This window comes from Neodiprion lecontei, chromosome 6 (assembly GCF_021901455.1).
Source record: "Neodiprion lecontei isolate iyNeoLeco1 chromosome 6, iyNeoLeco1.1, whole genome shotgun sequence".
Lineage (NCBI taxonomy): Eukaryota > Metazoa > Arthropoda > Insecta > Hymenoptera > Diprionidae > Neodiprion > Neodiprion lecontei.
Window position 1 is genome coordinate 11,262,966 of NC_060265.1, and position 27,921 is coordinate 11,290,886.

General features: G+C 37.8%; 2 protein-coding genes across 15 annotated transcripts in view; one reads left to right on the plus strand and one right to left on the minus strand.

Moving 5' to 3' along the window:
* Positions 1–276: 276 nt before the first annotated feature.
* LOC107220194 (hyaluronidase B) lies at positions 277–3,824 on the minus strand. Of its 2 annotated transcripts, none has more exons than XM_015658674.2 (5): positions 3,571–3,824; positions 3,125–3,339; positions 2,644–3,070; positions 1,907–2,117; positions 277–979 (listed from the first exon to the last, which is right to left on the minus strand). In XM_015658674.2, exons 1-5 carry the CDS (start codon positions 3,807–3,809, stop codon positions 677–679), a joined length of 1,395 nt encoding a protein of 464 aa, XP_015514160.2. In that variant the 5' UTR covers positions 3,810–3,824; the 3' UTR covers positions 277–676. The 2 variants fall into 2 exon arrangements, with proteins under 2 accessions (XP_015514160.2, XP_046599038.1); XM_046743082.1 differs by lacking the exon at positions 3,571–3,824 and adding an exon at positions 3,414–3,527.
* Positions 3,825–9,469: 5,645 nt separating this feature from the next.
* LOC107220200 (probable phospholipid-transporting ATPase IA) overlaps positions 9,470–27,921 on the plus strand; it is a 57,537-nt gene continuing 39,085 nt past the window's right edge. For 3 of the 13 annotated variants that reach the window (XM_046742816.1, XM_046742813.1, XM_046742817.1), the window contains exon 1: positions 15,545–15,931. In XM_046742816.1, the coding sequence (XP_046598772.1) occupies positions 15,902–15,931 (30 nt within the window). In that variant the 5' untranslated portion in view covers positions 15,545–15,901. Of the gene's footprint in view, positions 9,649–9,716; positions 9,868–10,698; positions 11,454–15,536; positions 15,932–18,113; positions 19,316–19,474; positions 19,493–27,921 lie in introns of those variants that run through there. The other 10 variants (XM_046742807.1, XM_046742812.1, XM_046742818.1 and 7 more) reach the window with 8 other exon arrangements.

A 27,921-nucleotide genomic window follows, 5' to 3' on the forward strand; every position in this document is an offset into this window, starting at 1 on the left:
CACGTCCGCGTCTGTGCAGATGTATAATATACGAGTTCTCCAGTTCAGCTGGATTGATTTCAAATTAATCAAACGCAAAGTGACGAATTGTACCCACACTATATCGCATACTCACACGAGCGCACCTTCGGTCACTGATTTATTAATCCCTCGTTCGTTTTCTGCAACAGCGGATCGGCATCGATTCTCGGTATGTCCATAATATATGTATATAAATTCTTGCGAGATTTCACCCAACGTATGTGATGTGACAGGTATAACTTGCAATTTCTCCACTTGGGTGGTAAGCCATAATTTATTCGAGTTTTATTTTTACAATATACCTATACATCGAGTTACTTTACTATTTTCTTTGGTTTTTTATTATTCAGAATAATTTGATCGTTACCCTTACACTTGTAAATACTACATTATATAATACGTTTATGCGAAGACACATCTATGAAAACTAGGTAAAACAACCGTATGAGTAAAGCAAAACGCGTCGATTCAGCCATTGGCAGGTGTACAGACGGAAGAGCCTAATTTACGAATCAGTTGGAACTGTTCGTTGCGATTGGCTTTATTGTTCGCGCTCTCTGTAGTGCAGTGCCGCTCTGGCTTTACACGGTAACTGGTCTAGGATCAGTTGTAATAATTACATAATATTTGTAATTTCGCATAAGCCTCATTAGCGTCAAACCTTTTGCGCTATAAAATTGTACCTCGCACTCTCCTCTTCTTCGGTGTTCATACTCGCTGCCGTTGACACAGTCGAGGTATAATCGGGATCTTCATTTTCTTTTTCTTCAAGTTTCCCAGAGTCCAATAGAGACCTTCCCACGTTGAATTTCCTTGCGATTGGACCGAGCGTCTCGTTCAGATAATCCTTGAACGCCTGACACTTCAGTCTTGTGTCCAGGTCGCCGGAACTTCCCCATATCACTATTCCGTCTCCTCCCAAACTTTTGATTGTTTTAAAACCGTCGTGCACGTCATCCTGTAAAAGATGAATTTCAATCATGTATAGTCTACCGATAATTGAAAATCTTCAAATTATCTTACGATTAATAGGTTTCAACGATTTCGGTAATTTGTTGCTAATCATTCTCGACGACAGTGCACAGGCGACTTCATTTAAACGAATGAGTACCTCTTCGATTCAACGATACATCAACAAGAAATGGACATGTATTGTGGAAACATTGTTATGCAGTCAGTCTAGTTCGTTTGATATTTGCAAACTTTAATTTGATTGTTAGCGATCCCTATCTCTGGGTCGAGGCAACTCTGATTTACGTTACGTCAAGGCTCGTTGACGGTTGTAAAAGACTCATTCATGAAACCGCTGATATCTAGTACTGTCTCGTTATCAAAGGCGGCTGCAGCATGAATCACTGCGAGCGTCGTAAGAAGCATACATATACGTCAGATAGGAACAATTTATCTAAGGAGTATTGTGGTCCATAAACGTCGGCAACATGCGGAAAATTAGACACGTGGCCTTACTTCTATGCCACTGAGTTGACATTCTTAATTTTGCATTCTATCATATGAAAATACGACTGACAGCATTTCAGCTTGCACGTGAATAGTTTCAGTTGCAAACTTGGTACTGAAATGAAGTCTGGCTATATCAAAAAGTCATGAATGATGTTTCAGAATTTTCGACGGCCGATAAAATTAACAATTTTGCTTCATTCCCATTTATTACATAAATGGTCGCTCAACTCCCAAAAAACTGTACAAGGGACATGAATTTCTATTACTTGTGAATTATTGAGCTTTAATCGTAACTAGTCATCATCAAATATGCAAGTACGCAAAGAGCTGGACAATTGTCTTCATCGTTTGATTGACTGATCTGCAGCCAACATTTTTTTATGAAAATTTACGTGATCAATTATCAAATCAAATAATGACTTACGTTTGTCAAGAACTCATTCCTACTATCCTGGTACTTGTACCAAAAGTAAGCAATCACCGGTTTTTTTGCATTCTGCTTAGACCTGTTTGAAATCCTTATCGCCTCCGTTACTCTGCCAGTGATAAGTTCCATTCTCTCTTTGTGACGCAAACTTGCTTGAAGATAAACGGATGGTAGGAGAACGTTCTGCAAGTTGAACATCCAAGAAAGTCTGAAAATTAGATCAAAAACGATACATGTCAAGTGGAAAACAGCCCATTCGCTCAAAAGCAGAGCACTTAAATACGGACACTCGGATATTGTGTTTCACTTCTGCTTCGATTTCTACACTCGATTCCAGTTCCCAGTTGCAGAGTGTATCCAACTCGAATGAAAATTCACAGGGGGAAAACTATTCCGTGTAGTCATTATGCAACGCCAATTGCGCCAATTACTAACAATTATTGCGAATGGCGTCATTACTATGTCTAAGTGTTTGCAACCACATACGTATACGACACTACTGTTTGGTGCAACTTAAATATATAATCACTGTCTTCTTATGTGAACGAAATCTCAAGCGTTACTGAAGTCAACTACAAACCGCAGGTATTCTCCTGTAGCACAAGTACTCAGTACCGTTACATAACGTGTATTTACTGATGACCCGGAGGGAGAATGGATTTCACCATTTTTTCTGTTAGTAAACGTGTAAATTCTTTGAGATCGTTTCTTTTTTTTTTGTTGCAAAGACACACCTGTTGTTCTCCTGATAAACTTTCGGGTCGCAGCCGACGGTTGGAACGTTTGGCGTCAAATTGAAGCAGTAAGGATAAGCGTAGTAGCTCCATGAAGCCTTCGGCCTCAGAGTACGGGCGAGACGCAAGGTGTCCTCCATGAAGAGTCGGCCTGATTTTTCGAATCGCCTCGTCGCCTCGCTGACGACTCGATTCTTATCCCAGAACGGATGCCTGGCTCTTTCAATTTCCGTTGACAAGTCGCGATATGGAGCAAGCGAGGCCCAGTTCTGTCTGAATATGGGCCTCCAGCTTTCAAAGTCGATCACAGCGAGACCCGAGAAACCGACGTCCTCGATCTGCTGGTCCACGTGCTTCCGAAAAAGTTCCAAGTGGAAAGTCACGTTTCCTTCCTGAGGAACGCCGCCATTCCTCCTCACAGTGTGCCCTGCAATAATCGCATTTTAATAACCGTCGTGTCTGAAATTCGGGAAAAGCTTACCGTTCTCGTCCTTCAGCAACGCTGGAAAAGCACCCGGGTCGTAAAGTATCGCAATCTGGTCACCGCGAAAATGATCCTTCTTGTTCTGCCGTATTCCGAACTCGGGTACTTCTTCGAAGAACATCCCATGCCGGTGACACATGAACGTCGGAACGTTCCAGTAGATGTAAAAGTCGCTTTCCGAAGCACCCGAGACACCAGGCACCTGCATCAAACTGAATCAGATTAGATATCGTTTTGTCTCTGAGCCTGGACCGACGAAAATGAACAGTGAAGAAGACATGTGCACCTTATTGTTTCCAACTCAATTGATCAACTGATTCACCTCGAGTTCTTGCAGCGGATGAAGGTTTTATGATAACAATGATGACGATGATGATTATGATAATTGCGCCGGCGTCATAAGCGGTGTGAATTAAACGGAAGTAAAAAAGTTTGTGTTATACCCAAGAAATGTGGCATTTGATACGGCGATGAAAACGGCGACCAATGCGCACTGATTGAAAGTTTTATAGTCCATTCCAACCGAACATTTGCCAGAGCCTTTTTTTATGTACTCTACTTTTCTGCCTGGCTGAGGATTTTTGTACAACGGCATGTCAAATGGTTGCGTTCGACTGAATTCCCCTTGATCTAAGGCCACTTTATATTCCGCATCACATTCCCCACCATTTCCACTCGGCATCCGATGTTATCAGCATTGCATTTTTTATTTACTCGACATGACCGTACCTTGTATTTTTATTTTACCTTTTTTCTTTGTGCTCTACAACCTTTCATTGAACAATTCGATTAGTTCCCAGCTATTGTGAATACGTATACCTATCGGTCATTCGGATCGGCCATCGGCTTAAATGACATATATCGCGTTTACCTTCGCACGAGCAAACTTAAATTTACACAGTGCTGTCAAAGCATCGGTATTCGCCTACGATAGGAAATCCCGCTTGTAGTTGAGAAAGTAAATACAAATTTCGAAATCATCGAAATATCACCAAATACCGAAATTTTTGCTGTATGAAGCCGTTCGGTTTTGCCATAGCAAACTAATCACGATTGTAATTTGATAGTTCTGATGTTATGCAAAATCTCAATCCTAAGAATATTTGTAATTCAGTTCATCTTTTTCACGTATTTCCAAATGATCAGTATCTAACTTTGAAAAATTACAATCGAAACAATATCTATCGGTTGTTGAGAAATTATCCTAAATTACATACGGAAAAATTACCTACATGATTTTTCGTAATTTCACACTTATCGTAATGAATGGAACGATTGGCCTGTCAGTGAGGAAACTTCCGAACAGCTGTGTTTACCGCTTTGTCGCAGAGACAAAGGACAGAAGTCTGACAAGCAGGTTTGAGATACGGATAACACCAACGTAGATAAACTGGTCTCTTTTAGTCCTCGTATTTATTTTAATTTAAATTTGGGAGCAGCATGCGGAGGGTGATATTTAGACGAAGACATTTGAACCGCCACAGGTATCAGAGGAGCTGATTACGTAAAATATAGGTTTTTATTAAATACGTGAGGCGAAAAGACCGTTGCTTCCTTGTTGCACACGATTCTTTACATAACAAGAGTATGTTACGCGTTTTTTGTGAAGCACGAAATCGAGGTTGGGGTCGCGTAATGTCAGACTTGTAGGCGACAGCGCATGCGCGCAATACTAAAGAAATCATATTTAACTCCTAGGACTTAAAAGTGGTGTTTTCAGTACTCCGCACATGCGCATTCGCAGACTCACTCGACCGTCATAAAAACGGGTACTTTGTATACGAAAAACACGTACGAAGAAAACGCATAAAATATACTCGCGTTATATAAAACTATGGTTACACTATTTTACTCCACCTGTCACGTTTTTTGTTTCCCTTTCGATACCCCAATTTTGGAGATTGTGAATGATGACAATGTTCAAATTTGTATTGCTTGATAACAGTTGCTTTCGAGGGTCCGTGATGTATTTCAATGTTAATTACTTTTTCAATGAACTTCAAGAGCATACCAGTAAGTATCGGACGTGGAGTGATAATTTTTACATCACCTTGATAATTAAAGATGTTCATTACGATCAGAACTATCTGACGTAAGAGTATTACAACAATGCCTTCGTCTGTCAGTAAGATGGACATTAAGTAGCGAAGCTTCCGAAATATCAACAGATGTGAATAAATATATTTCAAAATCAAAATATGCATGTAGAGAAAAATTCTATGAGATGCCGATTTCGTATCAAAACTGTGGTTCATTCAACTGAACCTTGAAGCTCGTCTGTACATAAAATAAATAAGTAGCACCCTGTCTATGACAGCACCTCTGATCGTCAATAAATTTCTCAAAATATATCGGATGCAACTAATTTAAATTTATAGAAAAAAGAACCCTTTCTGTTATACACAGAACGAAATACAAAAAGCTGGCTTTTTCGGAGTAAAAATTACCTGGACAATGGTATTTGATTAGGTTGAAAAAAATACAAAAACTTTCAACAACTAACAAAAAAAGCATACAAAGTATGCCTCACCGATTTTCTTCATTCTATAATATGATGTAATATGTCAAGAAATATTGGACACGTATTTTTTCAGTGGCTGATTCGGCCGTTTAATTGGTAAAAACCACGTCTAAAGTTTACAACCAACAATCAATTTTTAGATTTTCACCGTAACAGCGTAAAATCTTTGGATCAAACCAAGTAGACATTACTTAAAATCAACAAATCATAAAAAGCGCACTGTTTTTACCCTCAGGGGTTGCATCATTTATTCTTTGAGGGTAAAATTTATGAGTGGTTTTTAGTTCTTAAACGTCTGAATCAGCACGTAAGGAAATACATCTCTTACATTTCTCGATTCACCACAACATGTCTCAGATTAAAGGAAATCGGTGAGGTACACCACAGGTACTTTCTCTGTAAGTGCTAAAAAATCACGGGCAAGCGCGTTTACCACCTACAAACTTAAACCTGATGTCATCTGTAAATAACATTTTGTATCTGTTATAATTTTTACAGTGCACGATATAGCAATTTTTGGAGTTCTTCAAAGTTAAGTTACAAAATCAGCCACCATCTGATCGTCCAAGTTAAACTTTGACAAGCGTAGGTCTCCATACCACTAGGTAATGCTAATTTGTATTAATGAGGATACCTACTAATAGTTTGAAATTATTTCTATCCCTTGTGAATTCCATAAGAATGTGTTACGGAAATATGTAATATGTTATGTAATAGGGGTAAAATATTATGAAAGGTTTTCTTATGAAAGGAATATTAGGATAAGTTTTCCAGAACAAGGTCTGATTCCGTAACCCTTGAAGAGTTCTTTGACCGAAGTACAATCATAATAAATACTTTCGTGGAAAATTCCATGGCGTAACAGTCGTTCTGACAGCTGAAGGCAATAGTTTAATTTCAAATTGATGAAGCCCGGATGTAGTGACAAATGTAATCGCGATAGGAGCTTCGGTTGCCAGAAACTAAACGGGCAAGGATCTTCTAGAACCACATATATAAATGTGTGGTAAATACATCTCCATACATCCTAGAATGGTTACTTCAGAAAAATGAAAACATCAGTCAAAATGAAACTCAATTCGAACAACGCACGCGAAGGTTACTTCTAGTGTACTGTACCCTACCTACACCCTTGAAGAGGAAATAAAAATGTTATATTCGACCATGCCAGAGGCGATTTTCCTTGAAGAGATAGCATTGATAAAAGGTAATTGACACAGTTTTTATATCTTTGAAAATTGTTTGACTTGCATTGGGAACACCCGTGCTGTAGGAAAAGACCATAAAAATGCAAAATATAGAATTTTCAAGTACACAAATGTGTTATCAGGATGAATTCTTGCGTCCTTCCGATCAAAGCCACCCGCCACAGCCTTACTTTTATTATCTTAGCATAGCCTTGGATACGATATGCGGCTACTCAAATCAATATTCACGTAAACAGACCGACTTTCAGATTCATAAATACAATGCACGTATTCCATTGCACAGCGTAGCGTAGTGGCTCGGACTCATATTTTGGTTATCGTTCATTTTTTTCCCCTAAAATGAAATGCCAGTTACCAGTGCACTTGACAGGTATGAGCCTCACTGAACGGTCGATAAGTTTCTGTATGTTAATTAGATGTACGGCGTGCCGTACACTTGGTTTGTCCATAATTACACTATGTCGTATCAGTCATAATTAGTTAAGAACGCGGAAAAAGTGTCAGCTGGCAATGAGCCGGCAATCCGCGGACATGCTTCAACTGCAAATTAGTTGGGTCGAGCTAGGCACTAGATCGCAGGAATGGATGCCTTAACTTTCCACCTGCTCATAAGTGAGTCAAATCAAAACGTAAAGTGGCGTGTAACTTAGCTCCGCTTATTAGGATGGTTGAAGTAGAATGGTCTAATCACAAATAAAAGCCGGTTTCACTACAAAAAAATTTTTTTTTTTTTTGCATTTCTTGTGTAATAGAAATTGCGGCCTTATGTGTTAAAACGTATGACTACGTACACCGATCTCTAGATTGGACGAAATACAATTGGACAAAAAGTTCATCTTGCTGAATCATCCAAAGAGTTACTCGATATTTCACTGTAACATTTACTCGATAATGATCAACTTTGTTTTCCATTCTTTCTCATTCAGTACAATTTTTCCTAAGTGTCCCGGTGATATGCCAGTGCTTAATTTCCAAATGGGATATTCGAGGTAAACGACCCAATATAAGTTTCGATAGTCATTTATCATTAACACTAAAAGTTCGTATGTTTTCAATTCAAAGTCCATTTAAAAACAGTATCACGGTGTACCGGTGTGCGTATCCTTAACTGTTCGGCTTTTGCATTATGCATAGGCATTTACACACATTTTTTTAATATCTCTACCAAACCATTTTAAAAACACATATCATTAGAATGAATTACGATAAGAATATTGTGAAAATCTATGTAGTATTCAGAAATGAGGGTCAATGTTTTTATTTTTCTCGTGACATTTATCATCAGCCCCTTAGTTAATGTTCTATGATACACTTTAGTGTTACAGAAATTGCCGCTCGCAAGGAGGAAAAGTTATCGATGCGCCTGCATCGCATTGTTCCGTCTTTAGCCATACTATCATGACATTGATACAGCCCGCACTTTGTGTACGCCTATGTGTATTTTTCGCACTTGGTTGACATGAGTTATACACATGTATAAGTTGATCGTACACAAATTGAGGAAATAAAATATCATCCATAACGGCAGTTTGTCTTCGGAACAAGAGAGATGTAAGATGTTTTTCTCATGTCGCCAAAGTGTCGAACTTCGTACCATAAGTACACAAATGCACATATATTAACCTGTTACCAATAAGACCAGCTAGATTTGATTTCATCAGTTTATGCATGCAGTGCAATATCAAAATTTAAGTGAACAACAACAGTACCTGAGTACTGGACTGTAATTGTTTTACGGTATTTTAGTGAGCCCATTTGTAAGTGAAAAAGTTACAAAAAAAAATTAAGAAAATTAATAAACCTTAGTTGTGATTTTCATACGGTATTTAAGTTCATTTATAGCATATTCAACACCAGGTCTCCGTAATCTTTGTAAAGTGTGCAACCCACGTACTTTATAACCACGAAGTAAGAAGGATACTTGGTGTTTATAACTCTACAATCGTCGGTAGTATCCCTAGTGGATTTTACTTTATCAGCAAACACGTATTCAAGCGGGTTCTTTGCATATGTCGGTATTCAGGCAAATGACTTGTTCGAAGAAATTGCTAGTTCAGCAAGCTGTGCACAGATGTCACTACGTAAATTTAAAGCATTTGCCCACTAGGACCACTGATCTCTATCCTCTCGATCTAGTCACTGGCCTAGTGGCCATATTCTGTACCAGACCCCTGGCACTCCTGATTTTACTGTGTCTCCGGCCAGTACGTGGCGCTAGTAGTCACCTGCGCACTTTAGAGAGGAACCACGGTCTTACATACAGGTCTGGTAATTCCGGCACTTTTGAGTGGTAGGGGGTATCACCGTTAGTGAGGCACACGGTCTTGTTTTCTATCTATCCGCTAGGGGCGTCATTGGCCCGGGGTATGATAGATATAGATATATACCGATAAGATAACCTGCTCATCGAAGTTTTTGACAGTTCATAACTCAGTGTAAAGTGTGTAAACGGTGGATCATCTACACAAGATCTCGAACTGTCTCAAAAGTTGTGAGCCCTCGCTTGATGTTTATGGATTTTATTGACTTAAACATTTGAGGATTCCGTTAAAATAAAACAATTAGCACGCCCGCCATGGAATGCTAGTAAACATCTCAATCATTTTTTATTCGCATCTTTCTTCATTTTTGAGTGTTATTCAGGATTGTTGATTCCGAAAAATCAGCTGTTCGGATCTGATTTATGATTGGCTCACCCCGAGGGGGCAGCGCTGCAGACGGCGAAGACGAGAACCACGGTTTTGCCTCATTATCTGAGTCATTCCCCACCCTACTAGTTTCCGGACCTGTATGTAAGACCATGAGAGGAACAGACGAGTATAAAGGGCGTGTTCGGAAATTGACTGAAAGTACTGTCAGTACTGAAAATGGTATAGTCCAAGTGACGTATACTGCAGATTTTCAGTACTGACAGTACTTTCAGTCAATTTTCGAACACGCCCTCAGTGTTTGATTACCACAAAATATATGTACCATATGCGATGCTGAGAACTGCAATTGTCGGTATTTTGGTCGGTATATATAGTTTTTTTTTCGATCCCGCTCAATTTATCTAGGCTAAAATCCATCCTATATCTCTTAAATTACTCATTGAAAAAATCAACTTACTATCTTGGTTGCGAGTTATTTGGAAAACTATAATGCATACCGACAAGTCTAACCTCCGCGGGTATATAATCGTCTTCATGCCCTAATAGAAACTTCAGTGTATGTTGTATGTAGGTATGTAGGTATGTATGTACGTATGCATTCAGCCTAAATCAATGGAGACTTGGTGAAGCCAAAGTTGATTACCCATCATTTATACGCAATACGTAGCGCGTTTCAACGTTCATTTGTTGAAATCAAAATTGCAGTATTGTCGTTAGTCCTATAGTTTTCGATTTACAATACAGTCATCACCTTTGCGGCTGTATCAGAAAGTTTCGGGAATCACTTGCACAATAAGATAATACAAGTTTAATAATTTTCATTAAAAGCCTTTTTACTGAAAGCGAACCTATAATATTTATCAGTAAATTGAAGAAAAAGATATTATAACCGAGATAACTTTGAGAGGGACGTCAATATGTTTATTGCTATATTTTTGCGGGGAATCAGTGTTACAATAGAACAAGGAATCGTGGTTTTGAAAAATGGTGCGTTTTCTGTTCCGAAATTCGTGTAAACATCGTTGAACCTATTAATGCTATAGATGAGTTTGACGTTTGTGACAGTATATTGTTGATATATGAATTAATTATGGTTGGGTGAACGGTCAAGGATGAAAAGATGCATTATTCGCACTAGATCATGCTTTTATTCGACGTTTCGTTATTTAATGCTATATACCAGACTACAATAAATTTTTACTGATAAGCAAATCATCGTTGCATGATTCGTTGATTTAAATTGATTTCAGAGTTTCCAAGAGAACAACACTGCTCCCGTAATAATATTGGCTCAATTGTATCAACATAAACCGCTTCCGCATGATGAACTGGCCTAGGCCAGAGCCGGCTAGGACTCCGCTCGACGCAGCCAATTTAAGCAACTCCCAGAGAGCACAGACTGTGACGCTGAACGTTAAACCCAGTGCGCAGCTTCGAAACTGAAGCTACAACACACAGTTCACAAAGCTGAGAACCACCGCATTTAATCGTTCTGTCCGGAACTCCGGAAACACGTTGTATACCCAGTGCAGTATGAACGAATGAATCAAGTATCCTGTACGTTATAAATTTGGCTTCAATGCTAAACAAGGAGAAAGGGAAGGCCCTGAAACGCGAAGTTATTTGGGGGCAGCGACACACCTCGCTGTTGGAGCCCCAGCTTAGCTCGACAACGTGCTATCGGTAAAGTCGGTGTGCGTTGATGTGTCGCAGAGACGGAGGAACCACCTGGCTCACCTGTCCGCGCTACCTTTCCAACCGTATAGCGCGTCGCGTCGGTGCAGTGTGTAACGCTTTGTGTTTACCGTAGAATAGTGACCAGTTTTTGTTATAATTAATAAAATTTGAAGGTGGTTTTGAAAGTTGGATATTTTGGAGTTATGTGAGATGCCGAATATCCACCAACACGTGTGTCATGGTATAAATTACTCGTCACTTTCAAAATGGTGAGTAATTCTGATTTCCTTTTAATTTTCAGGTCAACGATCTCTCTTGTCGCGTTTCAGGTTATGGTATTTTACCTTGTATTACATACGAACTCTTGCTGTTTTATGCGGGCTTACTTCATCCTCGATAATTTTGACTACAACCTGTGGCTGCCCATTTATTCTCAGCATGCACTTACACATAAAACATCCAATGCCAATAGCCTCTCTCTATGTTTCGATCGGTCAGTTTTTATGTCTTGCTAAATTTTCATCACTTGTTGCGATACGTACCGGGTGGCCCGATTATTTTGCATTTTTTTTTTTTTTATTTCGTGATAATTCGCTGAGTGAATTGAGTAATAGTTTGATTGTTTGATAACAAAACGTTCCACCTATAATTGTTTTGATTTATAAAGAAAAATCAAAAGTAAACACACCAAAGCTATACCTTTCATGTGACTTTCTTTCGTAAGCTCGAGTTGAATTTGTTTGAATACATTGACGAAGAATAAATCTCCCTGCTGAAAATACGAATGAAATGTTTGATGTACTATTTTCATTGTCACAGTATGATGTCACGTTTATCAATTGATCGATTATTCAGAACAGCGTGATAGAGTTTCAATGTTTCGCACGTAGCATTGTCTTATTTTTCGATATATATAAGTACAAACTTGCCACTAACACTCAAATGGTTACAAGTTACTGTAGCCCCTGTACATGCGGATGTATGCATCTAATGGCAAATCGATACTTCGATCTATTTTCGGAAGTTTCTATATAGTCTTTACACCGTAAGAATAAAGACTCGTACCCCAGAGCGTTGAATATTTAATTACTCATACTGATATCACCCACATACACATGGATCGATTGGGATACAAACGTGCGGGTAAGTCGTATAATGGAGCACATTTTTTTTTGTGTACACAAACTTGAGGTAAAAAAGTTCACCAATCAGTAGTGTTTGAAAATAATTTAAATTTTCACCAATCGTCTTCAAGAAAGGTTTTCAACTAGCGCGCATGCGCGATATACACTATCCACAGTTCCCGCGTTCTTTTTTCTACTATCAGCAAACTGCGATAAGAAATTAGTCAATTTCAACTTGTTCCTGATGGAAAAATGTCACGTATCCAAATTTCGAGTTGCCACCACCTTATGAAATATGAATGAAGTATTATCGTCGGTGACTCTTTGTGACGAACCCAGAAGTTACAGGATGACGTTAGTATAAAATTCAAACGTATATACTACGTTAACTTAAGTGTATCTGCACAAGGTTAAAGAAAGAACATCTACGGGTTCATTTCGTTGAGTTGTTTCAGTAACAAATTATGCTTGGGAGTGGCAACAAGAATGCCGCGCCCATTCGGCATTTGGCATGTTACCACATTTCCGTTGATGTCACGAATGTATGTAACTATATTTGTGTACGATGTCATATTCATCTAACGTGCCGTGGAGGCCGAGGGGTCGATTACCCGTTATTATTACTTGGACATACAAAAATTCGTATTGTTATATCCTTATCGATTCCATGTATGACATACGAATTCGCATGATGAGTGACTGCACGCGCACTTGACAAGTCAGTGGCAGTCGATATCTATATGCACGTTATACGTGTCGAATAATGGCACACCGGAACCATACCATAAAAGTCAAAGCTTGTACACTATAGGAGGTACTATTTATTATACATTCATAACTTGTAAATAGTTTTATTGGTAGTAAGTATTTGTAGTTGGTACAATAAAAACATTTCGCCAACTTCTTTCTATCAAAGGTAACTGTACTATACCAATTCATTGTTTTCCGTTTTCATCTTGTGCGTATGGCAACAAGTAATTGAACTCTTATTTCAGGATATGGTCAGATATCGATCCATCAAACCATTACTGTCTTTTCATTCAATTGCAAAGATTTAAAAACGGGTTACGCCGATTTTACTGCAGTTGTCAACTGATTTTATAAACCGGTTTGCAGTTTTGCAAAACCCTCATTTCGAATAAAATTTGGATTCCGGTAAACAAATACAAAACTGAAGAAAGGAGTATTAGGGCCTTGCTGTTGATAATCACAAGGATCGTAGATTAATAATAACGAAGGAGTCTCGCTTCGCAGCTTTGCCTACAGACAGGAAAAGAGTCTGTTGGCAGCGCTGCAATGAGAGCGCTTGGACACCGTTGCTAATGGCTACTGCATTGAGGCATCAGTTTTCCTGGTCTAAATTGATTATAAGGGGGTTCTACTGTTGTTGCCAATAGTGTGGACGCCGGCGGTAAATTATTACGTAGAAAACAACTAGGACTTTAATATGATATATGTTTCCGGCAAAACTAGGCTATCAGAGACTGTGATGTGATTACTGTTTAGAGGTTGATGCTTTGCTGCTACATTCTATTAGTGTCATTAACTGGTACAAATTAACTTACGACATTGTAGCCAGGAATGTAAACCACAATTAGCAACGTCACGGCAAGACAATCATATGTTAATGTATTATTTATTTTATTTTTTTTCGCCTTTTTTATGTAATTCAAGTGTAGAAATATCTAGAAGAGATCAGAAGATGACGACACATTGGAAGCTAACATCAAATGCAATAAAGTTTGTTGTGACGAGAGTTTAATTCTTGAATCCGTAAACTTGGCACTCTAAGAAAGTGACTTTAGGGCTGAAAAGGTGAATTGGAAATAATCAAAGACCTAAAAAATAGGGCATTCAGAAAGACACGCGTCTACAACTATTCATGCCTTTGAGGTTTTGTTATACTATAGTTATTGATTTTAAAGTCTCTACACGCTACGTGTTTGCAGGCATTATATACGTATTAAAATGGAAAACCACCCGTCACGATTACATTCTTCGTTTCATTAAAAGCTTTAAAGCTGAAGAGCTTTACTGCGGCATAATGTACGGCAGAACGTGCTGTATCATTGTGTTCCAATTGCAATACGTTTACAAAAGATTATGACCAACAGTGCCACGTACAGGTATAATAAAGCAGAAAGTGGGATGTTGTTCGGAAGTATCGTATCAATAATGTTAAGAAGTAGTATTTTAACAGAAAATGTATTTCTTTCAGTCTGGATTTTTCTTATTCTTTCAACCGATTTCAACGACAAAAGTCAATGCACTATATTATTTATTCATTAGGCAATATCCTTAATGGAAAAATCCCGTAACATAATTCTTTGTACATTATAATTCTGTATGCTTGCCTCGAATGAGAACACCACACAACTTACCCCGGACACGTACCAAAATACATGTATACATGCATTGTACACGTTGTAATCCCATAGAATATCCAAGTAACTTCGTGAAATTGGCTTAATTTTTAACAAAAACGTATTCTGCTTCGCAGCGCGCACATTTCGTGCTTCTTTTTTTTTTCAACGAGTCATTGAATGGCAGGTGTAATACAGATGGGTGAAATAAATTTATAAAAAAATCGACGCCTTTCACTCTTGAATAATCGATGTCAACGACGCTAATTTTCTACCTATAAGCGTGACATAAACAAACGCGTATACAATACGTTAATATCTCACGCAGGAGAACGAACCGGTCGATAGAGTTCTTTTTTTGGTAACATAAATATAAATTATGCCACAGCCGACCTGTTTTTCATCATATTTCACTAGCAGTAACAAAATCTTTTGTTTAGATGGTATGTGTCTCATAATGGTCTATACTCACGACTTATAATTACAATTAAAACAGTTCATTATCCTTCATATAACCCTCTATGTACGAGGCGTCGAAACAGCCGGGGTGGTTTTTTTTTTATTGTCTTTTCATTACATAATCATAGTCTCGTACAGGACTCTTGCGTCACTAGAAGGATAAACTCAATTTACACCTATAAAGTTCGCTCCAGGGTTTTCTATTGATCGCGTTTACCACGGTTACTATTTTATTCATCATTTACAGTGTGCTTCTCATTTTATGGGTGGCTGAGGCCGATAAGTAAACCTCAAAGGAAATGAATCATAGCTATGCCTGTAGGGTACAGGCTGTACCGACGGAAAAAAAAAACTTCTCGCCACAAAACGGTGTTGCGTGTATTCAGTGAACCGTAAATATAAGTGCTGGCAATCAGAAAGATACGACATCAGACTGTGTTACTGCATGTGATCAGTGATAGGCACGCAGGTCCAATTTGAACACCACACAAAGTGAATGCAAAGATTGGCAATTGTCACAGTAGTCAGAGAATCACTGAGTGAATCGTTGTATTTATTCTTACGTCTAAAGCTCCGTTACATGTACTCTGAACAATTTTACGAAGCAATGGAGCCAATTCGATCTTCTGTTTTCATGCCTTCGTAATTGGCATTCAGTTTCCGAGGTGTGTGCGTGTTTTTGTGTGTACATTATATGCTGGGTGACTGTATAAGTACACATCTGCAATCGATCCGTGTAGACAGAATGCTAAATCTGTTGTTGATGTGACAATGCAGGTCTCATTACCATGTCTTTACTTGGTAAGTTTCATATTTATTCAACCGTTGTTCATCAACGTAACTATGAGGCGTTCTCCACCAACTCAGACACTTTTTTTTTATCCTCTCGCATCTGTTCCGTAATTGGTTATACAGCAGTACTACTTAAAGGTACTGTCTGTGAATTTTTTCATATTTTTTAAGTTACTCGTTTATTGTTCAGGCATAAAAATATAACATATATTGCATTAAATAGTTCATGGAAAAGAGGAACTCAGATGTATCCTAATTCACCTTTCTCGGTAAAATATTTTTTCTACTATGCAAGAAAGTCGAGTTTCACGATGCCAATTTTTTTTTAGCCGTTCCCAATACACTGCCAAATACCCTGTTAAATTTACAGCAAAGTCAAAGGTGTCGCTTTGGTGTATTTTGATCAAAACAGAATTTATGCATCGCGGACAAGGCTTATATAATTTATTAACACCGTTCACGTTCGTACACCATATTCAAGGTTGAATTTTCAGCCTCCTTAAATTAAGCTACCAAGTAACATGACACTTGTCATTACAGTGTCTGGCAATTGCTGTGAGCTTAGTGTAAAGTCGGCCTAGTCAAAGTTAAATCGATGATACATCTTCGACCAGCTCGTTAAAAGTTAGACTGCATTCGACTATAGCTCAATTTACACGGAGATTTACACTCATTCAGGCTTCGACATTGCTCATCTACGGTTTATTTTAGAGGATGTCCCTACTCCGTCTGATAAAGCTGAATCTAGACGAGAACTCAACTGCGCAGAACTCTTCGGTTCATAAACACCAAAGTAAAGAGGTTAAATACACACTTGGTGTCAGCTATCGGTTCTAGGTTCAAAGAGGTTCGCTGTACAAACTGCCAAGACTCTACGATAATCGATAAGCGAGCTAATTGGCCTAGATTTTTTTTGCCGAATTGACGACAGTCGATCAATAATCATCCAAGCCTATTGTGCCAAGACGTTTCGTGTAGTGCAATCATTTTTCATTACGCATGACAGTGACAAGTGTTTGTCGACGGGAAGGTTACGTTTCTTATTCAGCTATCAGAGCTTCCAATTCATACAACATTTTCATCTGATGGGCATTGTTTTCTTGTGATAATAAACTAGAAAGGACGAGCATTGCGTCACGCATGGCAAGCCCATGAAACGCGGGTTGATGTTACTTTATTTCTTTGTATGCTGTTGTAAAAAAAAAAGGCTACCAATCTCGCAATCCAAGTTGGGTGTCGCGTCATTGACATTTATATTTCAAGTTTACCTTCCCGTCTGAATTAAATTGTGAATCGAAGCATGATGATTTGGTAGTACGATCGGTTTGAGAAGGTCATATTCTTACCGTAGTTCATCTAAATTCAGCTCTGCACTATGAATAAGTCTGGTAAAAACAGCAGTTGAGTAATACAAATTTACTTCTCGTCACTGTTTTCTTTTCTTACATCAAATATCTCTTTACCTCGAAATAAATTTTCTTTTGTCATACTTCTATAGATACTACATATCATCAAATTTGGCAACCCCAATAAAGCCTCTCATTGCGTTTGGTTTTGAAGGTATAAAAAAAAAAAACTTCTCTCGCTTGACGCATTTTTCTATGATAAGTTGAGAAAATAGATCACGTACTGTTATCGTCCCAGATTTAACAACAGTGTGCAGAATACACAATAATAGACGGCAAAATTCGCGTCAATCAAGTGTTACATAATATTTTTGAGTTTCATTCACTTTTCATCATCGAAGCCGTCTGGCATAAAAAGAACGAGTCATGCTTGAGATGAAATAAAACCAGACATCCTTTAGAAGTGTGCTATTTTTAAACCAAGAGTTCAAGAAAGATCCGAGCCAGCTTAAAGTGTAGTGGAATTTATAGATCAGCAATTTTGGTGCTTTCAGAAGAAGCACAGTTGACGGTGTTTAATTCAAAGTTTGATTTTTTTGCAGGTAGTAAATACATAAGAATTCATAAATAGTTTGTTCTAAATCGAATTAACCAGACTTGTTTTCTCTTCTTAATTTTTTACGTTAGAGAAGTTAATGCTTTGTAAACAGTTTCTCCTTAGACGACATGACGCGATCTATTATGTTGAAATATTGCGATAGTGACCGCCGACATCACTGATGGGAATATCAAACTCAAGCTTACAGTGTGACGTTTCATTAAAGACAGTCTGTTAGTGACAAGCACCGAATCAATGCCTCTCAATTCCACTTGAGAAGTTCGCTGTCAATGAATTCGTGAACGCTGCGTAACTTCAGTGCACGCTTAGGAATATAATGATCGTAAATATATTCGCAAGTCAAATATTCACGGTGCAAACAGAGTTAATATTACTGTAATCCAAAAGTAACGAGTAATGTTATATGTATAGCGTGATAGCGCGTGAGCTTATTACGAACCCGTCTATAATTAAATGCTGTATATCAGTGAAAACGTGATTGTACGAAAAGAAATAACGCATGCAGTGGTCGTGTAAAAAATAGTGTGACGTACAGTTTTTATTTTCAGCTTATTTTTGCCCACAGTTTTGCTGAGCTGTACGGTAATAGTTAGTCGTAGAAGATCTACAGATGTCTTGAAAGTAGTTGAGACTGGCCATAATATATATTTGACTGTAAGGAGAATGAAACAATTTTTCGCGAGACTTAAGGTTGTCAAAAGTGAAAACCAGGCACGCCCGATCCACCCTAATTCGGTTACGTAAAATTCAACCTTACAACGGTAATCGAACGATGCCTAGAAACAAAAGGAAGGATTGAAGTCAAAGGAGTGCCTCCAGGTTACGTGTTCCGTATCCACTGAATCAACCAACCCTAGATATACAAACAACTGGGTGCAGTATTAAATGTGACGTTGACGCTGCTGGGCCAGGGGCCACTCCTTCAGAAGAGAAGCTTTATCAAACTCATTGTCAAGCTTGACTGACGTGAATCTACCGCCAGATGATACGCGCGATGCCTAATGTAACCTGAATGGTTGTTATAACCTGATCCTGAAACCACGTCCGGATCAAAAACTGTGCACATAGTACAAAATGGGAATATGAGACGGAAGATTTGTCAGTGAGTCAGAAAGCTATTCCGAGAGTATGAAAGCCGAGCTTCCATCCCAGATCGCTGCCAGTGCATCGTTATGGATGTATGTCGGGTGCACAGGGCAAGAGATAAATGATGATGCGTTAAATGGATCAACACTCGTTTTGGAATTCATCGTGGAATCGTTGATCTATATCCTTTAGTTCCAAATTAAAAATTAACCTACCGCTTACGAAACGATCGTTGTCAGGGGCAGAAAATTCTCACAGAAAATTGCTGATAAAACTCGAAGAAGACTTCTAAGTACTGCGTCTGGCAGCATCTTCAAAATGAATTCCTTCCTCAGGAAAAATGTAATTTTTGCATTTAATATCGTATACATTCATAATTTTAAAGCATGAATTTAGTATTGAGATCATATAATAAGTGTATTTCCATATTTCACTATCTTTAATCTAGTGAAGTGATTCTGATGGTGATGAGTTGCTACATGTGTTCGCCTAATTCGCTCAACATGTGATCTCGAAGAGGTCAGTACCACTATCAACGTATTTGTAGAACGTCAGAATCAATTCAACATACTATACAGAGTACAGAGAGTTGTCTTCCGTCGTGTCTGGTAGCTGCTCGTGAATCACAAAGAGCAAGCTTAGCCTCTGCAAGCTGTTTGTAACACTTCTTTTTTTATCCTCTACTTGCTCTGGCATCATGCTGGGGGCCCTCATATCGAAAAACACGAATTAACGACTCGACGTAATTGAAGGCTAACTACACATCACTCGTAATATAACTATATTATAAATGCCGGATCAATAATTTCTCAGTTGTTTTGGGAAACAATATTGGCTCCTGATTTGAAATAAGAAATTTCTAAATTTTACCGTACATACGTTCCATTCCATATGGATTGAAGCATCTTGGCCATGCTGCTATCACAAAAATCTTTTGTAATTCCTTGTAATTTCGCTCTCTCATCCTCTCTTTATAGTGTTTGGTTCGTTTTCCCATTCTCGAAAGAGCCGAAAAATGGACGGAAACGGACCAACCGATGGACGATAAAACTTTATTTCGATAAGCTGTCCCAAGGTTACAGCGAGTTTTCGGAGCTTGTAGTACCGATACGTTTTAGAGATATGGCTTTACGAAGAAATGGAAATTCACAATATCCTGAAGTTTCGTATCGCAGTCACAAATTTACTCTAACTGTCATTCGGATTCTAAAATATGTATTGCGACTAGCTCGTCAGAGTGACAAGATATGGTGTACTGGTAAATTCATTTCAGTTTCAATTTTGACGTACGGAGTCAAACTTTATTGCTACTTGTGTGGACCATATGTATCAGAATCTAACCTCTCGAATCGGAGAAATGTCGAATAAAATATGAAAACTCTTGGGCCAATTAAAAATCTGAAATTTCAACCGTCTTATTATCGAGTATTTACAATCATCGGCCTGTGTTAATGCAGGATTTCATTATCAGACGGCAATAAATTGCTATATACGGTAGATCTTGGCACGTCTGTGTCAACTTGTATCACTTCTTATTTTGCCCAATTTTCTTGAAATACTAGTCAGGCAAAAGTCGAATAATCATTTGGACGGGGGTCTGGGAATTTTTTTAAATCGCGAAACTTGATTTTACAACGCGCGGTGACGGCGCGCGGTTCGTTGACTGATGTGGAATATTCTAGCAGCTCCGCAAAAATTCGAAATTGATTAGGTAACTTCGATTTTAATCATACTAATTAGTAAAAGACGAATCATCGCTCGGAGGGGGGTGTGGGAAATTGCGTGAATCGCGAAACTTGATTTTACATTTCTTATAAATCAATTTTTCGATCTATATCAGACGGAGAGTTTTCTCACGATCGTTTTTTGTTTTCTTTTCTTTTTTTTTTTAATGACTGGGTATAAATCGATCCAGTGTGACAACCGTGACATTCTCCGGTGGTGTGGTTACGGGGGGTTAAAATACATACGTTTTTACTACAGTTAAACTGCTCGATTAACGGTGCTGATCTTTTTATCAAATAGTAGCATCAATACTGATCAATTTAATTACACTTACAGATTTTTTGCAAATCGTTAGTCCCACGATCAATTAGACATATACTGAAAGTTGAGTAAAAATGTTGATATTTTAAATGGCAAACCTCACAGAACTTGCGAGAGGGTTTAAGGTTGCGATAAAGACCTGTACTTTTGAGGAGATTTCTGTTTAATCATCGGGAAATAATTTGGGGGGCGTCCCGGTTAAATTTCGTAAAAGTCTAAAATAAGGACCACCCTATAAATAGTATACTATATAACCCACACACGTGCTCAAAACTCAACTATTCATTTTTGGGGTGATTATAATAAATTCTTTACATGCATTTAGTTTTTTCCATAGATGGTTAATTCTTCCTCGAGGAATCCCATTTGTAATTTAATCGTCAAAACGTCATCAGGTGGTAACGATAGCACCATGCCTGCAGGATTGTTCGTCAATTGCTGATCGCTCTACTCTTAATATGTTTACTACGATGTGAGCCGGAATGAGCTTTTAATAATAATCAGAAGACCATTCTCTGCAAAGTCACTGAAACAAATTTTCGTTTTTCCCAATGTTCAGTTCAAGATTGACATTTGTTGATTATACTAAGTATCGGTGCAATGATGTGAAATTAAATATTCAACGATGTCAGTATTACGAAAAAAAACTAGTTCGGAATCAATTGACGCGGTTCTTTCCAACTTAGAACTGGTCAGATTTTGAATAATATCGGTCAAGCTAGCGGTCAAATGGGTGAGTTTATTCGGTTGGTAAAGGTAGTACAGCTACATGACCTTAATGAGATCGATTTCTGGTGTAAAAAACTTCTGAATAGCGATAGAAATTTTCTTTCACACGTTCCTCAGGAAGGTCGTACGAAAAGAGATAATCCCACCATTGGACGCTTTTTGATACGACTATGAGATTATAAGCTATAGGAAATAGAAAAATACTTCCAAAATCACAAAATTTTTAAAAAAACTTTGCCCACGAGTAGTTGGTAAAATATGAAATAATTCACGAGCGGTTGTTCACGTAGGACTGTACCTGTGATAAAAAATCGTAATCAATATCAAAAAGGATATCTAAAGCTTGATCGAAACGGCGTGTCGGAATCCGCCATGTTTATATAACCCTCTCGGAAGATAGGTTGATCCGAGAGCCCTGACATTTCGTCAAAGAAACAATACCCGCCGGCAAAGGGCTCTTTAGCCTTTATATTTTCAAAGGTTACTCTCGCTGCCTTGTCCTGCTTTTACTCCGGTCCGTCTTTACCCTGCAAGTGCGGCAAATTTAATGATTTCAAGTCTTTCAGAAGGGTTTAACGAATCTCGCAGTTTTCCTTATTTGTAGAACAATTATAAAGGGTGTGGCGAGTCTGGACGAAATTATACTGGTAGCCCAGTCGAATTAGGATTTGACATCTTGAAAATTGCCAGTAGTAATTTTCCTTCGGAAATCGTTGGGGGGGTCAATGGTAGTCTACATTTTGGTTTTCAGGGTCCGCACGGCGTTGCATTTTCCGCCATTTTGAATTTAAGGGTGAATTTTTGTTTCTTGAATAACTTGTTTATTTTGAATTTTACACGAAAAATGATTATTACCAAAGTTATTAAGAAAAGAGGAGGTGAAATTTTGTTATGCAAATGTGGGCTGGTCGTCTGTCAAGGGGATGCGCGTACGGCATGGAAGAGAGTGTGAGAGAGAGAGACGATGTGCATGCTGAACATAGTTTCTCACCGCTTCGCAGTAGGGCCAACCGTAAAATAACGAAATATCGCAGTGACATTATTTTGACTTCTAAAAGTGATCTAATTGAAAATATGACTTTACTAATGATTAATAGTATATTTTATGCATTTTTAGTTCTCATTTTATGCTTGGTATGCATCAAATATGTCTCATATGGGCGACAGTTTTTTTTTTTACAATTAGATTCAGGTCAAATTCATGTCCAAAAGTTTTCAGCCAACCGTTACAAAATAGCAAAATTAACTAATATAACAATATCTGGAGCCGAAGAAACATGTTCGGTAACATCATTGTATTCCTTTATAACATATAAATGCCTATGGTGCGTATTTTATCTTCGTAAACCGAAAAATTTCATCTATTTCGAATTTCAGTTACTTTTGTCTGGGATTGTACACCAAGAACATCCTTAAGTCTTCCAACTTTTATTTCCACGGTTCAATTTGGATCATTGAGTATACTGTGAAGCTTATTTTTTCCAAAGGATTAAGTGTACAATTGCGGAAATTTAAATATTCCTTCACTCTCTGAATCTTGCATAAAATACTAAAAGTTTCGACCTTAGTCACAGAATTTCATGTAAAGATATGAAAATTTTAATAAATACTATCGTATGAAAAATTTGAATACCAAGAAGTCAAATTCGATAGAAAGCTCCGAAATGGAGGCCTGTATAAATAAAAAAAGTCTAAAAATAATAATAAATAAAATAATAATAAATAATTAGACGATTTTGCACAGTCCATTCAATTTATTTGTATTTCGTGAGAGAAAAAAAAAGTATCGGGCGGGACTTGAAGCCGGGACCGTCAGAGTCGGAGCCGTGAAACTTGCTCACTGGGCTGCGCTCGCTTGCTCGGAAATTATACTATTTTACCGATATATTAGGTACGAGTTAAATTTCCGAACGATTTTTCTCGAAATCTATGAGCCGTTGAAAAAAATTCCTGTACTCAGGTACTCAGGGTAGATCCCTCTACAACATATCTGAGACCCATCCAAATCCGTGAGTGACAACCTGTAAGGTCCCCTTGTTAGTGGTATTTATCCTGCAATATATCCTGGGATGGAGGATTGATTTCGTTAATAGGCATAACTGTGTCAGGCCTAACTACCATAATTCACTGTCGTTATCAATTACTTAGACTATAAGCATTCGGCAAAATTCTTCAATGAAAGTTCGACAATAGCTTCGATGACTGAAGGTAATTATTGGATGGACTACTCCTATAGTAAGTTGGAACGGGAGAGGACCGTTTCTACAAGTACGTTTCTACTAATGCCGATGCTTACAAGTTCGTTTCTACAAATGGCGATCCTACAAGTTCGTTTCTACAAGGGCCGGTCAAACAATTTAAAACAATTTAAATTAGATTAAATGAAATTAGATCAAAATGTACGAAATTGACAATTAAATGTATGATAAACGAACTTGTAGGATCGCCACTTGTAGAAACGGACTTGTTATAGGTTTCGGCACTTGTAAAAACGATACGCTCTCGATGGAATAAATCCCAAGCCGCGTAGAGACTTGACTATTTTTGCGCACATCCACTATATTCGCTTCCTCATGACCCCAGAAAAAAGAAAGGAGACGAAACACGTTCGTGAGCGCAAATATGCTTAAATCTGTACACGTCTCAAGTTACTACCTCAATTCTCGACTAATCACTGTACTTACTAATTTGACCATATTACAATCATTAAATGTATATATTCCTTACATCAGGGGTGCAAACCTCTCTCTTTTGCGTAATTCGCGAGGCAATTCCAGATAGCAGATATTCACCGCTTGTATGTCCACATCAAACCAAAAAAAAAAGACTACCAAGTTCCTGCTTTCCTCTATCTCGAAACGGAATAGCAAATGCTTGTGCTTTTAACGGTGGGTTTGCTTTGGCAAGGCTATAGGATGACCCTGTCTAGGTACTTCCTGAACAGTAATTTGTCACGTCCACTTCACGGTCACTTGGACAGATGGACAAATATGTACAAGGTGTCGTCCTCCCCGTTGCCATCGCCATTAGCTTCAAAAGTGTCCGTCGCAGTGTTACGCAAGCCAACAAACATCTGTTATCAATACTTGATCATACGTGTACGGGAACCGAAATTTCCGTGACTAACTGTAAAAGACGCGACGTGTTGGAATTGCTATTATTCTTCCGAAGTAGAACGGATCCATGTTATTCCAAAGTTGTCTGCTACCGCATGTTTCAGCGATGATCGCGTGAGCTTTTTTATACGATTGAACTATCCTGCAATAGAAAAATTTTAATCAAGTTCCGCAACAAAAATAATTGCTGCGAATTTATTGGCATTTTGTTTGTTACGTTACGTTGACGAATTCTGCAGAGAATTAGGGCAGATCTTAATGGAATATCTTCGGCAGTATACAATGTTTGTATATCTACGTAACAGGCTTGGAGAAAGGATATCGATACCTTTTCAAACGTAATAATATATTATATGTGAGACATTCTATCGATAAACATTTGACTCTGACCAATTCATGGACGTGATTATACTTTTTTACAACACATGGAGAAAAATGCATGTTTTTGAACGTGCGAAGCGGGCTAAAAGTTGAAATTTCTTGAGTGGGAAAATAAAGAGGGAGATGTTAAAATAAGCTAAAAGCATCTGAAATCAAACGAAATCGACTTGAGTCAGCTAAAATCAACTAAAAACAGTTGAAATTGCTATGGAAATCACTCGTAATCACATGGAAATCTCCTCAAAATTACAATGAAATCATTCAAAATCACGTGAAATCCTATAGAATCATGCTAAAATCTTCTGATACAACGAGATCCTTTGAAACCGTATGAAATCAGCGCAAAATTGCTTCGAAACATCCGATATCGAAACACATCGAAGTCTCTGGAATCGTAAGACGCACAAGGCCTATACTTACAATAAGTATTTACTCAAATGTATTGAATTTTGATCTTTTAGAACACTTCATACTGGGTGATAGGTTTCAATCCTTCCGGGCGAATATCTCCGAAACACAGAGAAATTCAAGACAAAGTTTTGTACAAAATTTGAAGCGCCTGAAGGGAGAAGGATGACGTTGATACGGGTCGACTAGTGCGTTGTGCTATTTTTGAGATTTTGTAAGTAACGTGGGATTTTAGATAGGGAATTCGATTTTAGACATGCACAACTAATAGCAAGATCAAAGATGAATCGAAGGTCATAGATTTTTATTTAATTTTTTTTTATTATTTTCACTTCCACCTAGGCCTGAGCAAGTGTTCGTCGTCCCTTACCATTGCTGACAAGTTTTCTCGTGGATATAAAATTGGTTAGTTGGTAACGATGTAACATTCTTTATTATTATGGTAATCGTCAATTATCATCGCAGACTTTTTAACGATGGTGGAGTTCAAATGAATACGTACGAAATCGGAGGCAAAAAAAAAAAAAATTAATTAATGTAATAGAATTTATTGGCGAAGAAATTTCCAATAAAAAAATTATCTTTCCCCGTTAAAACCCTTCAAGTTTTGAATAAAATTTTTTCTCGTGTCTCTTCTTGTTCTTGAGATATTCGTTTGAGGCGATTAATACCGGCCACCCTGTATAAGTACCTACGATATTCAAAATTACAATTACTTTCATAATTTCCCGTGTCTGTATTGCCACATATTCGAATACACGCGTACATCCTAAATACCTAAATAAACGAATTGGGTAACAACTCTGTGGTATTTTGAGTCAATATTGATAATCATCTAAGAATTAAAATGTCAATGTTATGAAAAATCACTTAATTTATAACAACCATTGACTCTCGGTTTGGAGTGCAAACAGAAAATTTAATTACTAGTGTTTAAAATTAACCTTCGAATTCGTCAGTCTGTGATACCGTGATCAATCCAAGGATTTTATTATATTTTCACGTAATGTCTTCACAAAAATAAGTCCAAGTGATATATGGATGACAAATGAAAACACATATTTTTGCAAGCACGCGGGGTGGAGGGAAAATGTGGATTAGGAAATCGAAGGTCCGCAACATCGAATATTCAAAAACGCGAAAGTCTAGTTTATAGAAATTCAAAATGTAGAATGTCGAAGCATTCAAAAGTGAAAATGTAGATAGGTCATGTACATACATGACCGAACTATAGGGTTGTCAGAATTGTGACATTTCTAACTATATTTTGGTTTCCAATATTCATCTTCCTAATTCATTTTAACGGCCTCCCACACTTTGACCTTTCGATATTTTAACTCCTCTGTACTTCGAGTTTCTGGCTCTTCAAATTCCATGGCACAGATTTTTGCGTCTTTGAAAATTTAATATTGTGACTTCTACTTTTTGATCTTTCTACATTTTGACCCCCGCCTTTCATACTGGATATAAAATTAATTAAAAATAAAATGCAATGAATGCACAGCAGATCGTGAAAAAATCAGCGATGTGAAGTTGTACGAAATCTCATCAGATCCTGTTAAATCACATTTATGATACGTGAATTCATGCGAAATTTCTTGCCTGCAAAACGAAATTGCATGAAAATCACCATACTCATCACGAAATTATTTTGAAGTAAACATGAAATCCCATGAATTGATGTGACATCGATATGAAATCATGTGAAATCAATCCGAAATCCCGAAAAGTCACGTGTAATTGCATGAAATCATACTACGTATGAGAAATCACACGTAGTATTTTATGATTAACTAAATTTATTTGAAATCACTTGAAATTATCCATAATCACTAGGAATAGTACGAAATCACTTGAAATCATTAGCAGTCACGAAATCACTTGTACACTCGAAACTTACGATAAGTGAATAGCATCTTGGTTGTATTGGTGGAGTGAAAAAAAGTTCAAGAAGGAACTCGAGTTTTCAATAGCGACCTGAGAAGAAAGTTTTATCGTACAAACAGGTGGTATGTATGCAACTTGTTGCCACTTGAGAATGGAATCATAGAAATGGTCAAGGTTTAATACAACATCGAGGCATTAAGCGATCTTACTAAACGCACATCAGAAAAGGTTCTGCAGAAAGATGGGGTCAAAATTTTGTTACGTACATTCATACCCGGGGAGCTTGGGTGTATTACTGGATCAGGCTTGGAAGAACGTTACTGAAGAACGGTTAAAACGGGATGGGAAACTTTAGGGTTCGTACCACGTACATCTGCTGTT

Bases quoted from the DNA above. Each gene is read 5' to 3' on its own strand.
- LOC107220194 (XM_015658674.2), bottom strand. From the start codon at position 3,809: ATGCCGAGTGGAAATGGTGGGGAATGTGATGCGGAATATAAAGTGGCC. The intron at 3,340-3,570 runs GTATAACACAAA...AATCTGATTCAG, and splicing joins TCAAATGCCACATTTCTTGG to TTTGATGCAGGTGCCTGGTG. The intron at 2,118-2,643 runs GTGTGTCTTTGC...TCTAATTTTCAG, and splicing joins GTTTATCAGGAGAACAACAG to ACTTTCTTGGATGTTCAACT.